Here is a 12,971-nt window from a genome sequence, read left to right as displayed (position 1 = left end):
TCGTCCGGCATATATAATGAGAGGCTTTGGCTCAGTTCTTTGCTGCACTTCAGCTACTAAAGGTCTGCACACAAGGGTCCAGGCTGGGAGAAAAGGCTTAGGAGCAGCCACCATGTGGAAAAGGGTATCTGCTACAACGTATTGTACAGGGAGAGAAGGGGTGGCAGCTTTGGCCCTCCTGGCCCAGACTGATGAAGGAATCTGGAGAATGCTAAACCTTGCACTTGTTGGAAAGTTAATTGGTCCTATTTGAGGTAAGTGCAAAAGCAGGGTTGTATATATGTATATATGTATATATATTATATACCTGTGTACCTTCATGTTATTTCAACTTATGGCGACTTTAAGGAGGTTCTCTCACCAAAGATTTGTTCAGAGGGGGAAACTTCAGGACTTGCCCATGGTCACCCACTGAATTTCCATGGCAGAGTATGAATTCGAATTCTAGTCTCCTGGAGTCCTAGTCCAACATTCAGACCACTACACCATGCAGAGTTACAGATACATAATAAAAAAAGGAAAATAATAACCACAGAAGATTTATATCTTTATATTTATAACGTTAAAGTAGGTGATGAGGCCACTGACATTGTTAAACATTTCATTTTTTTGACTTAAACATTAATCAAAATGGATACTTTAAGTCAAGACATCAGCTGAAGACTTAAGACTTGTAGAGCAGTTCTGAAGGAAGCAGAAGATCCTCAAGTACAAAAATTAATAACTGAATACTAAGGTCTGGATTGTGCATGCTGTAGGCTTTCCAGTTTCTATATGCGGATATTGAAAGCTGGACAGTGAAGAAAGCTAACAGGAAGAAAAACAACTCATTTGAAAGGTGGTGCTGGACTGCCAAAAAGACAAATAAATGGGTCTGAATCCAAGAACAAATCAAGCTCAAGCTCTTCCAATATGACTAAACTGAGGATATCATACTTTAGACAATGCGACTGACTGGAAAGACCTTGCTTGATAAAGAGGAAGACAGTAGTAAAAGAAGATTATATTATGGATGGGTTGCTTCATTCAAGGAAGCGACAGTTGTTGCTCTGAGTTTGTAAGTTCTGAGCAGGACTGTCGGCGATCTCTCATCCAGAGTTTCACCCTAAATCTAAGAGGACTTGATGGCAATTAACCACAACAGATCATGACAACGCTTGCCTGTTTGGCTTTGAGAAAGGGAGTTGCTGACAGGCGATGTTTCCTAACCGGGGCTTAGGAAAGACAGTATCCCAGGATCTGTCAGCCAAATCCAAGGCTTGCCCTGTAAAAGGAGGAGTGGGAAAACCCCAGGGACCAATTTCTCAGCCAGGGCACCCACTCTCAGCTCCAAAGTCTCTCTTCCTCTCAAACCAATAAAACACAAAACTGGTTTTGGTTAAAAGGACTTTTTGCTCTTTAAAATAAGGGTGTGTGCATGTTCAAGTGGTTTAAAAGGTGAATTACCACTCCTAGAGGTTTCAATGAAGGGGAAGGACAGCAAAAATACCACTGAGGAATGTGATGGTGTTGCAGGATTCCTACCCCTGATATAAGCTGATAAAATCATAGGAAGACTCTGAAGGGCAAACACCTCCAGCTGTTAAATATCACTGCACAAGTTTGATGCACCTAGATACTGAAAGAAAAACCAGAGGTATATATGGTCCTCGCTTTAAAATGTAAGCCTTCCATTTACAGGGATTCAGAAAAGAACTAAGAGGAACCTCACTCCCTGGAACCTAGAAAACAAATAAATCTGAGAGTCAAGAGCAATGTTTCCTAAAAAAAATAAGAAATATATTTTAAATTAATGCAGTGAAGGAGAAATGTGGTGGAAGTTATGACTTATAAAGTCCTACCTGCCTCGGGTCCAGTTTATTTAAAGGACTGTATCTTGCCATATGGTTTCCATTTGGCTAGAGGGTCAGGCAAGGTTGTATTCTATCACCATAGCTGCTGTTTGCCAAAAACATATGCAAAACAGGGTTAGACTTGGAAGGTGGCATGAAAATTGGAGGAACACCAACAATCTCAAATATGCAGATGATACCATACCACTTATAGAAAGTATCGAAAGATTTGGAAAGATGATTGAAGAAAGTCCAGGCCGAAAGACAGGTTTACAGTTGTACATTTAAGAAGACCAAAACCATAGAGATGATCTACATAATTTTAAAATAGAAAATGTAGAAATTTGAAACAGCTCAAGATTTTCCATACTTGGGTTCAATCATCCATCAGAACGGAGACTGCAGTCAAGAAATAAAGAAACAAGATTTGGAATGAACTAGACAAGATTCTGGAGTATTAAAAATATAGCAATACAGTGGGCCCTTCTCATCTGCAGTGGTTCCGTTCTGGATCACCCTATGGAGGCAAGAAATGTGGGACCTCAAGTCCCATGGTATTCAACAGCAGCATGCATGCACCATTGAAATCAATGGGGAAATGGGACCCAGAGCAAATCAGACCTGAACTCTCCCTTCTTGGCTGCCCCCAGGCTCTGGAACTCCCTCCTCAAAAAGGGAGTTCTTGCTATCCCTTTCCAGACCCAGATAAAGACTGTTTCATTCTGGCAAGCCTTTGAGAATTTATTTTTGTTTTAGGGGAGGTGGGCCTTGTATAATGGGCTGGATTTTTATTTGTTGTGTTTCTTGTTTCAACCGGCTAGACTCATTTTGAGAATTTAAATGCTTTTTAACTTTTGCATACTATGAATTTTTAACCATGTCATTAACCAAATTAAATCCAAAACTGGGGGGAAAGGAAGTATATAAATAGAAATAGAAAAATGTGCTTTGCTGGCAGAAAATTTCTGTTTCACTCCCCAGCACTGAAAGTTGAAGAGGAATCAAGTGGCAGGAAATAGGAATGACCCTTTCTCTCCTACAGCAGGTCAGAACAGACAATATGGGACAGATAGCCTGATATAAGGCAGATAGGACGCTTGCGATTAAAACAGTCATGGAAGTAAACCTAATGGAGGCTTTATTAGAAATATTTGAAAGTATAGCATCTGGAGGTTTCTCTGTTGGGCTGGGGTTTTTTAATTAATAGAAGCTCAAACTATGTACTGGAGACATTACAGGTAGAAACTTGAATTCCACACTGTTTGCTGCCAACAAGCACAAGGAAACCAATTCTGATAGTCCACAGTGAAGAGCCCCATCTATACACCACAAGTATAAATTCCACTTTGCAAGATGTTGCCAGTTGGGTTTGACATCTGTCCCAGGAGACTCAGGCACAGGGAGTGTATTGCAATGCCAGGCGGTCAAAGTCATTCTCCTTTAACACCAAAAGAGACAGATAGAAGAGTTTTAAATGTTAAGTGGTAGAGAAGAAAAACTTCATCAGTTCAGATTTATACTACAAGAAGCAGCTGCGTAACCCAAAGCTCTCATGTGGCTATAAAGAGTAGGTAGTGCCTGTTGCACCTCTATATGATTTCTTTTTTGCTCCATTCATAGCTGGGTAGAGGAGGTAATGCTATTGAATTCCTATGAGAGTAGTTGGTTTGATCTCTTTTGATGCAGCACTGCAACAGAATTATTTTGATCCAAAAGAAGGAGGCTACTTCTTGCTCTCTGAATAAGTCATGCTCAGGTAAGTGACTCACATAAGGACTCACAGAGGAGCTTCACGAAGGTTGCAAATCCTCATTTCCTTTATCTAATATAATTATATGTTACTTTCATAATTGGCTATTATGGGAAAAAATCTATAATCACTATTATTTCATGAGACTGGGTTTGTATGACAATAAATTGTGAAGGAGGGAAGCCTACGCTGCCTTGCGCTCGCTGAACAAAAGGCTGGCAATAAATGCAAAAAAAATAAAATAAAATAAGCATAAAATAAAAAATGATCAAGACAATTTTAAAAAGTCTTCCTTTTATGCACCCCAAAGGTTGGGCTGTGGCGATGGAAGCAACTTTGGGTGGAGTCGGAGCCAACTTCAAAATAAAAACTTATAATATTAAAACAATATATGGTAAGCATATAATTTTATATTTATATTCCATCTTTTAAAAAATATTAAATGCCTCGGAGTTGGCATCAGATGGTAGAAAAACAGAGGAATTGAAGTTGAAGGCTTGGTGTACAGACTCTACAGCCCTGCTTTCACATTCCCCAAAAATGGAGACTCAGCTGCCTTTGATTTTGTGTTTATCTGAACGCAGATGCTGCTTTTGGTACTCAGCTAAAAGGCCCCCAAACTGAGGGGAAATGAGAGATGGGAGAAAAGGGTTGCATTACCTTGGCCTGGTATTCCTTTATGAAGGGGTGGTTTCTGTGGGCATCTTTTAGTTGTGACAAGTAGCGGTTGGTAACCTTAAAGAAAGAGAGATTAAGGAGGACAGAAAAAAGAACAACAACAAAAAGAGTTAGGAGAAATATAACAGAAATAGAATTAACAAAATGAGAAAGAAGAGTTCTATGATGAAGAATACTGCTATTTATTTACAGCATTTATATCCTACTTTACAGCTGGAAGGCTCAGTAGCATCCATCAAACAGATAATGAAACAGTCTGTAAGCACATTTTGAATTAAGATCTTGCCCTGTGCTAATTTGGTGTCATCTGAAAATTTGAGAAGATGCCTTCTGTTCCATTATCTAAGCCATTTATATAGATGTTAAGTAACTCTGAGCCCAGCACAGACCTCTGTGTCAGCCCACTAGTCTCTTCTCCCCATGATCTTCAGCATTCATACCCTGGCTCTACAGAAGAAGAGTGGCACACATTGTTAACAGCCACAAAAACAAGAAAACAGTCCCTGTCCTTAGACTGACAATCTGTAAAGACATGGTATAAAAGGGAGCAGGAAGGAGAACAAAGTGAAATAAAGGATATGGAGAAAAAGAAAGGGTGTAGGGCATGGACTCTCAGATGACTAAAACAGGGTCCAAAGGGGTTTTGGGGAGGGGTGGCGGGGGGAAGACTCTAAAATTGAGTTGTCTCTCACAGCCCAACCAGGAGATGCTGGGGATGGAACCCATGACCCCCTGTACACAAAGTAGCAGGAGGTCTGGCCAGCTACATCCTTTCCCCTCAGTCTGGTATAAGGCTGAAGCACCCCTAAAAATAAAGCAAGACTGTAGTCCTCAAGGATCCGATTTAAACAGACATTCAGGAAGGTGACTTTTTTCTGGAGCTGGTACTGGCTGCAGAGGCCCTCTAAGAGTTCAGACAAGGACCTTTGCCAACCCAGATGGAGACTGAACTTGGAGCCTTCTGTGCAAACTTGGGTCCCCATCACTGCATACTTTCCAACATTTCAGACAAAAACTGAGACCCATGTGTGACCCAGCAACATCACAGTGTGGTCCAGATGGCAAAAGTTATTAATGAGGAGGAAGACACAATTTAAGAGGCTGAAGCTGTTTGCTTTTGCACAAGTCTACAAGGAAGGATAAGACTTTACCCTGCTTTCTCTTCAACCCCTGCTGAGTTAACTGAGTGAGAATTCCTTTTGCACTTTGAACTCAGTTTGCATCGATGGAAGTTTAGCTAAGGACAATGGGGAAAAATTAGGAGAGCGGAGGATTATTCCTGCTATACTGGGACAGTTGGAAGGTATGCCACTGACCAACAGTTCTTCCACAGAAGCTGCCCACAGGGCTGAAGGACTGAAGTATTGGCTGTGAAGAAGAAGGTGCCCACTACTATGCTCTGAAGTGCTGAAAATCTGGCAGTCTAGATTAAACATCCTGCCCCACCTTCCAGAACCACTCCTCTGAAAGAAAGAAAGAAAGAAAGAAAGAAAGAAGTTAGGCTCACCTCTGGAGGTTTCCCCAGGTGCTGTGAGAGAACAACAAAGTTGATCAAGGTCTCAGGATGGCTGCTGTCCTGTTAGACAAGGGGAAGTACAAAAGTCAGTCCTAGGTCAGTCTATTTGCTCACCTAACCTAGCACTTCTGGGTCTTCTACAAAAAGTCTTTTCCTAGTGCCCCATTCCTGATCCTTGTTTACAGGATTAAACCTAGGACCCTTGGCCTGCAAACATGGGGCTCTATCACTAAACTGTGAGCCTTCTCCAAAAGCAAGATGTCAGTCCTCATAGAATTATAGTTGGAAGAGACGCCAAAGGGCCATCCAGTCCAACCCCATTCTGCCACGCAGGAACTCACAATCAAAGCATCCCCGACAAATGGCCATCCAGATTCTGCTTAAAGACATTCCTCATAATTCTGAGGGGGGAAAAACAACCAATTTAAGGAAGCTGCCCTTTGTAAAATGATTAAATTCTTTTAAATTGGAGCTTTGCCACTGAGCTACACTTTTGTAAATGAAGGAAGGCTCTAGTCCTCATGATTCTGAAAAAAAGGCACATGTAGAGATTAACAAAGGTAGCTGTCTTCTACTAGACAAGATCATTTGAGCAATCAGATTGCATAGAACACTTTTGGAGGCCCTTTCAGCTGTTTTAGACCTCCAAAATGCCTTCCAGGTCACTTCCTGTTGGAAAAGAGATCTAAAATAGCTCAGAAAGTGCAACAGGCATGGTGAAATTGCTCCCCCCGAGGGCTGTATTTGGGAGATGTTTGTATGTATGTACAGATGGATAGACAGATAGATATGTATATGTATGTATGTATGGAGGGGTGTGTAGATAGTGATGGGCCTTCTAGGCTCCCTGGAGGCCCAATGCAGCTCCCTAACCCCCAACAGGTATCCACTCTGGGGTGGGAAAAGGAAAGGGGCCAGGGACAAGATGCAACTCTTTAAACATTTTTCCAGCAAACAAAGTTGTTTAGTTCCAGGGGAGTCTATTCAGAAGTAAGCCCTAAGCAATCACTTTCTGGCATGAAAGGCACAGCACAACCTGGTTGCACACAACTGTTTTCTGAGCACCATCATCTTCATCACCACCCAGTCCTAAGACTGGAACTCAAGGAAGCTTACCCATTAAAAAGATTTAATACAGCACAACAATTTAAAACAGCACAACTCTCAAGGCCCTTTCCTTAACATACTTCAGTTCTAAAAGCCTGCCTGAATAAACAAGTCTTTGCCAGCTGACAGAATGAGAGGAAGGAGGGGGCCATTTAAGCCTCCCTAGGGAGGGAGTTGCAAAGCATGGGGCAGCCCTGAGTCTTGGGAAAACTCACCTTGTCCAGGGCCTCTTGGAGCACACCTTCGGCATCATCCCACTTTCCCTGGGCCATATAGCAGGTGGCCTGTCCGTTCAACAGCAGGAGGGTGGGTGACCACTTCTCGGACATCTCCTGGAAGATGTAGTATGCGTCCTGCAGTTTCTCACCGCCCTGAAACAACCAATAGAAAAGGATGAAAGAATCAAAATAGGGGAAACCACAGTGAACACTCAATGCTTTTTACAGTTTGGAAGCACACCGGGGGCAATTCAGGACCCTAAAGCTGGCAAGACTCACCCCTAGTGAGTCCAAGCCCTCTCTACCTTCAGTGCAGGATTTCCAGCTAAAGCATCCCCAGCAGAGAGCTGTCCAGTCTCTTTCAGAAGACCCCCAGAGAAAGAGATCCCACCACCTTTCTGGGTCACTGGTCCCATTACCCAACCACTTTTGCCATCAAAAAGATCCTCCACACATTCATTTGAAACCTCCCCTCCTGTAACTTCAAACCCTTAGACCCGGTCCTATCCTCTGAGGCAGCAGGTAACAAACCTGCTGCCTCCTCTCTGGGACAAAGACTCTTGTGTTCCACCCTATGTACTGTGTGTGCTATTGGACTACAACTCCCATTGCCCTCAGGTAGCTTGGCCAATGGGCAGGTATATTGGGAGTTGCAGGTCAACATATCCGGGGGGTATAGGAGGAGGAGGGAAATTCATTTGCCGTAGTTTTTCAGGGCTGTTTGCGTTTGAATGCCTTAAGAGGGTAAGTTCACGTAAGGCAACTGTTGGAGGGGGGAAAGCAAGGAAGCAGGATGAAGGGAAGGAGAGATTTCTGACTCTCTCTGGCAGTGTTAGAACTCAGCATTCCCCAATGAATTGGGATAGCAGAGACACAGCAGAAACAAATTTTGCAAAAAAGAAATCAGACCACTCAAGGCATAATGAGATTATGGAATCCGCTGAGTGCCAAGAGACACAACAAGAGTCATCGACTCTGATGGCTTCTAAAAAACGGATTAGCCAAATTAACAGAGAGCAGAGCCATCAACAGCTCTCAGTCACCACGATCACAGGCATCAAAACCCCTGGAGGTCAGCCTTCCTCTTCCTCTATTGCTGCTCATGGACTTCAGAGACATGTCAGATTTGATAAACATTACTTTTGTAGCGAGGGATTCTTGGTGTGGTAGTTTAAGGGGGGGGGGGGGAAGGAGCAACAAATTCTGCCAAGAGTAAATCATCCATCTTTGGCTGTTGAAGAACACAGCTGTTGAAGGCTTTGGCCCTCTAGATGTTTGGACTACAACTCCCACCAGCTCCATTCAACATGGTAAGGGATTAGAGGAGTTGTAGGCAAAACATCTGGAGGACCAAAGGTTCCCAACAAAACTTTTGCAGCATACACCTGAAGAAAAACAAGTGGCCTTCGAGGTCCCCAAGGGAAATGATGTAGAAATAGTCCATTATCCTCTCCATCCTGAATCTAGGAAAATTATATCTATGTAGAAGTGCAGGGAGAAAAACAACTTACTATAAAAGATATTCATTATTTTTAAAGGATATGGATGCATAACGGAATTCTGCAACCAGGTGATGACAGCTGGCTGGAGAAACATTTAACAGAGAGAGGTGAGTAACCTTCTCTGATCACCATTTATTTGCATTTATTTATTTAATGAATATCTTAGCTTTCCCCTAGTAGAGAACCTAAGGTGGCTCACAGCAGATTAAAAACAGACCCCAGCTAAAATCAATACCATACTGAAATGACAGTAGTAAACAAATCATATCAAAAATGGAACAGAATTAAAAACAGTTTAAAATCATTTCAAACATTTTTAATGTTATTACATATTAATTTTATTAATTAAAAATCATAATTTGCATTAACAGTGAACTACATAACTTACTGTCTCGTTCAAATAATCTACTTCATAATACAGTGCGTCCTTGCCTTACGCGGGGGATCCGTTCTGGATCCCGCCGTGTAAGGCGAATTCCGGCTATGCTCGAGCCCCATTGGAAACAATGGGGCTCGTGCACAGCGGCGCGGGCGTGCGCGGGGCGCAATGGGCGCTCGCGGCCATTCAATTGAATGGGACGCTCTGTCCCGCGCGCGCGCCACGGCTTGAGCACATACACTCAAGTCCGCGTATGGCGCGGGCGCACTGTAGTCCTTGTATTAAATAATCTTTTTCTTTTTAAATATCATGCCAAAAAGTTCTATGTTAATGGTCAGCCTTGATCTGCTGTTAAGTCCAAAACTTTGACCATTTAGTAAAAGACAATTTTGCAGAAATAAGGAATCTGCTTATTTAAAAAATAACAGGTGGGGAAAAAGCTAAGTTTTGCACCCCACACATTATGCAATTTCAGTTCCAGATATGGCTGAGATATCTTCAGCTAGTGCTGCTCTGAAAACTAGGACCACAGGGCAGAGGATTCAAACTACAGTGAAAGTGATTCTACCTCAACATTATGAAGACCTTCCTGACAGTAAGAGCTGCTTGATAGTGCAAGACACTCCCTCAGAGTGTCATGGAGTCTCCTTCTTTGGAGACTTTTAAACAGAGGCCGGATGACTATTGAGAGTGTTTTGGTTGTGTGTTCCCACAAGGCAGGGGGTTGGACTGGATGGCCCTTATGACCTCTTCCAACCTTATGATTCTATGACACAAGGCTGTGATAGATGGGGTGATATGATAGTCCTGTTTAAATACTTGAAGGGATGCCATATTAAGGAGGGAGCAAGCTTGTTTTCTGCTGCTCCAGAGAACAGGATCTGGAAGAATGGATGCAAGCTACAGGAAAAGAGATTCCACCTCAACATTAGGAGGAACTTCCTGAGAGTAAGGGCTGTTCAACAGTGGAACAAACTCCTTCCTCAGAGTGCAGTGCAGTCTCCTTCCTTAGAGATCTTTAAACAGAGGCCGGATGGCCATCTGGCAGGGATGCTTTGATTTAGATTTCCTGCATGGCAGAATGGGGTTGGACTGGATGGCCCTTGCGGTCTCTTCCAACTCTATGATTCTAGGAAATTCTGACTCAGACTATAAGCAGGGCCCATTCTATGATAGTTTACAACTAAGAAAGATTTACTCTGGGCCTGATCCTGCAGCACTCTGGTTTGGTTTTTGTAAGGTAACTAAGCTGAATCTCCATAGTCCAAGGCAGTCTATTTCTTGCTAGCAGATGTTTTTCCATTATGTCACTGTTTCTGGCCAGCAGGTGCTGACCACAGGTTTTTTTTAAAAACCAGGCCAAAACAGCACTGACAATTTAGCAGAAAATGGGATCAATGTCTTCCCCAACGTATTGCTCACAACACTTCTTAGACTACAACTCCCATCTCCAAAAGGCAGCACAAGGGCACCAAGTGCCAGCCATGCTGCTCTTTGAAGGCTATGCCTGTTTCCCCCTTTTCCTGTAAGGCCACAGAACATGGTACACGGTACTCACCATCGCGAGGTTTACCCATGCAGTTGCCAGCTGGGTGAGGGTGGCATCTTCATCTTGTTCCTGCATCTTTTTCAGCTCCTTCCTAAAAGTTGAATGGGAAAAAGGGACGAGTGAGAGGGACAAAGGGCTCATGTGTTTGAAGATGAAAAGAAAGGGTGATGTGTCCTATTTTTCTCCTTCATAATTTAAGGGTCCCAAGTGCTCCAAAAAGTGTGTGTGGCAGAGGCAATTTTGCCATGTTCTCCTACAAACATGTCTGGTCCAGGAGAAGCTTTTCCCCCAACAGGAAGTGACCTGGAAATGGAGGGGAGCATTTCAAAACATGATTTTGTGACTTGGGGTTTCCTGGGAATCCAATACAGCCCCCGAACATCAAACACTTGCCCACTCCTACATATGAGGGGCAAAATCAGATAATTCAAGACATGGACCTGTGTAGTCCAGCTGCAGCTCATCTGGAGTAGTTGTGGCCTTGCAGATATTTGTTGATATTTGCAAAACCCTTAACTGCTCATCATTGGCAGGGATGATGGTCACTGCAGGGTAAAATAATCTGGAGGGCCATATCTGGCCCGCCGTGTCCCTAACCTGCCTCCTCCAGCTATTCTGGACTGCAACTCCCATCATCCATTAGCAATGCCATGCTTGTTAGGGCAGATGGGAGCTGTGATTCAAAACAACTGGGGAGCACCAGGCAAGGGGACTGGTCTGCTACAACGGCACATTTATTTTCCATTATTCGCTATTTTAGGCCTCTTTGGAGGTACCAGAAACAAAAGACAGAAGACACCCCTACCCCTAATCTATGAGCCTAAGGAGATAGGACTTTGGGGGGAAACATGATGGCTATCTTTACATATCTGAAGAAATGCCATGGAGAAAAGGAAGCCATCTTGTTGCTCCAGAGACTAGAGGGAAAACTAATGGATTCAAATGACACCTAAACTTTGGGAAGAATTTCTTTACTGTAGGCATCATCCAACAGTGGAATGGACTGAGGGTGGTGGATTTTCCTTCTTTGGAGGCCTTTAAACTGAGATTAGATGGGCATTCCTCAGGAGTGCTGTAGTTGTGCATTCCTGAATGGTAGGATGTCCCTTGTGGTCCTTTTCAATTCTATGGCTCTAAAACATGAACCAATGGATTCAAATGACAAGAAAAGAGGTTCCACCTAAAAACGAGGAAGAACTTCTTTTACTGTTAAAAGAGCTGTTCAACAGCAGAATGAGTTGCCATGGAAGGTGGTGGACTCTCCAACTGTGGAAGATTTTGAGTAGGGGTCGGACGACCATCTCTCAGGAGTGCTTCCCTTGCATATTCCTATATATCAGGAGACTGGATTAGCTGATCTTTGTGGTCCCTTCCAATTTTAAGATTCTATGGCACTCCGCTATCATCCCATCCTTGGCTCACTGCACATGAAGCTGGTCCTGAGTAAACTCTCTCTTTTAAATGGGAGAAAGCGCTTTGTTGACCCAACCTTCACATCACAACTGCCCACCACTCCCCAAGGGAAAGAGCAGAAGATGTTTTCATTCTGCTATTCTCCTGAGTACATTTTCTGTTTCACACAGGAGGGTAACTTCAAGCTGCCTGGTTTTATTTTCACAGCCTGAACCGGCTGCACACTCTGCATTGCCCTGGCAATAACATTATCATTGTTTTTTAAAATGTTTGACTCAGAGGCAGCATAGAACTACAGAGGTAGAAAAGCTAACCACACTGCATAAACAAGTACAAAATGCAGAATATGTATTCAGTGTAAAGACATAAGCATCTATTGTATTAACAAACAGTGTCTCCAATACTAGAAAGGAGAGAGAAAAACATGAAATGATCAGGCGGCAGAAGTAAGCAAACATCCAGTGTGGTGTAAGCATCTATCCCAATTCTTCCCATGTTATTTCTTCTTGCAGCACCAAATGCCTTCAGGAACACATCAACTTCATTAACTGAGGTATACCTGTATATCATGTCCTAAATCCAAAGCTCTCAGGGCACTTTACAACAAAATCAATGTTTCAACATCAGTACAAGACAATATTTCAATAATTTAAAAAAATCAATATTAAAATCAACAAACTATTAGTCTCAATTACTAGAGTAGACCCAATGATTCAATGGGAACTCGGTAATACAACCCTTCTGTAAGTTCCATTAGTTCAGTAGATCTAATTCATCTGAGAGCAGCAAATGGATTGAAGCCAAAATTGTTAATTCATGAATCTATGCATGGCAGGAAGAATTTCTATAAAATACTGTATTACTATTTTATGTTACGTGTCTGCAAGACTCTTGGCCTGCTGAAAAACATTCAACATGGTTTGACATGTCAGTATACGGCAATAACATACATGAAAATACATGACAATCCTGCTGCTTTTTGAAATGTGTCAAATATGAGAATAAGTAAAATACATAAAATACACAA

The 12,971-nt window shown here is 42.6% G+C and overlaps 1 protein-coding gene across 1 annotated transcript in view; it reads right to left on the bottom strand.

The window, feature by feature from the left end:
* Positions 1–534: 534 nt before the first annotated feature.
* The window catches only part of COPE (COPI coat complex subunit epsilon), a 23,867-nt gene continuing 11,430 nt past the window's right edge, over positions 535–12,971 (bottom strand). Inside the window, 5 exon segments of the mRNA XM_042441773.1 lie at positions 535–3,270; positions 4,243–4,317; positions 5,768–5,836; positions 7,099–7,254; positions 10,541–10,622. Of these exon segments, the coding sequence (XP_042297707.1) occupies positions 3,223–3,270; positions 4,243–4,317; positions 5,768–5,836; positions 7,099–7,254; positions 10,541–10,622 (430 nt within the window). The 3' untranslated portion in view covers positions 535–3,222.

The sequence above is a fragment of the Sceloporus undulatus genome, chromosome 10 (assembly GCF_019175285.1).
Source record: "Sceloporus undulatus isolate JIND9_A2432 ecotype Alabama chromosome 10, SceUnd_v1.1, whole genome shotgun sequence".
NCBI lineage: Eukaryota > Metazoa > Chordata > Lepidosauria > Squamata > Phrynosomatidae > Sceloporus > Sceloporus undulatus.
Note: the sequence above shows the minus strand (reverse complement) of the source record. Positions and strands in the feature narration are given on the sequence as shown.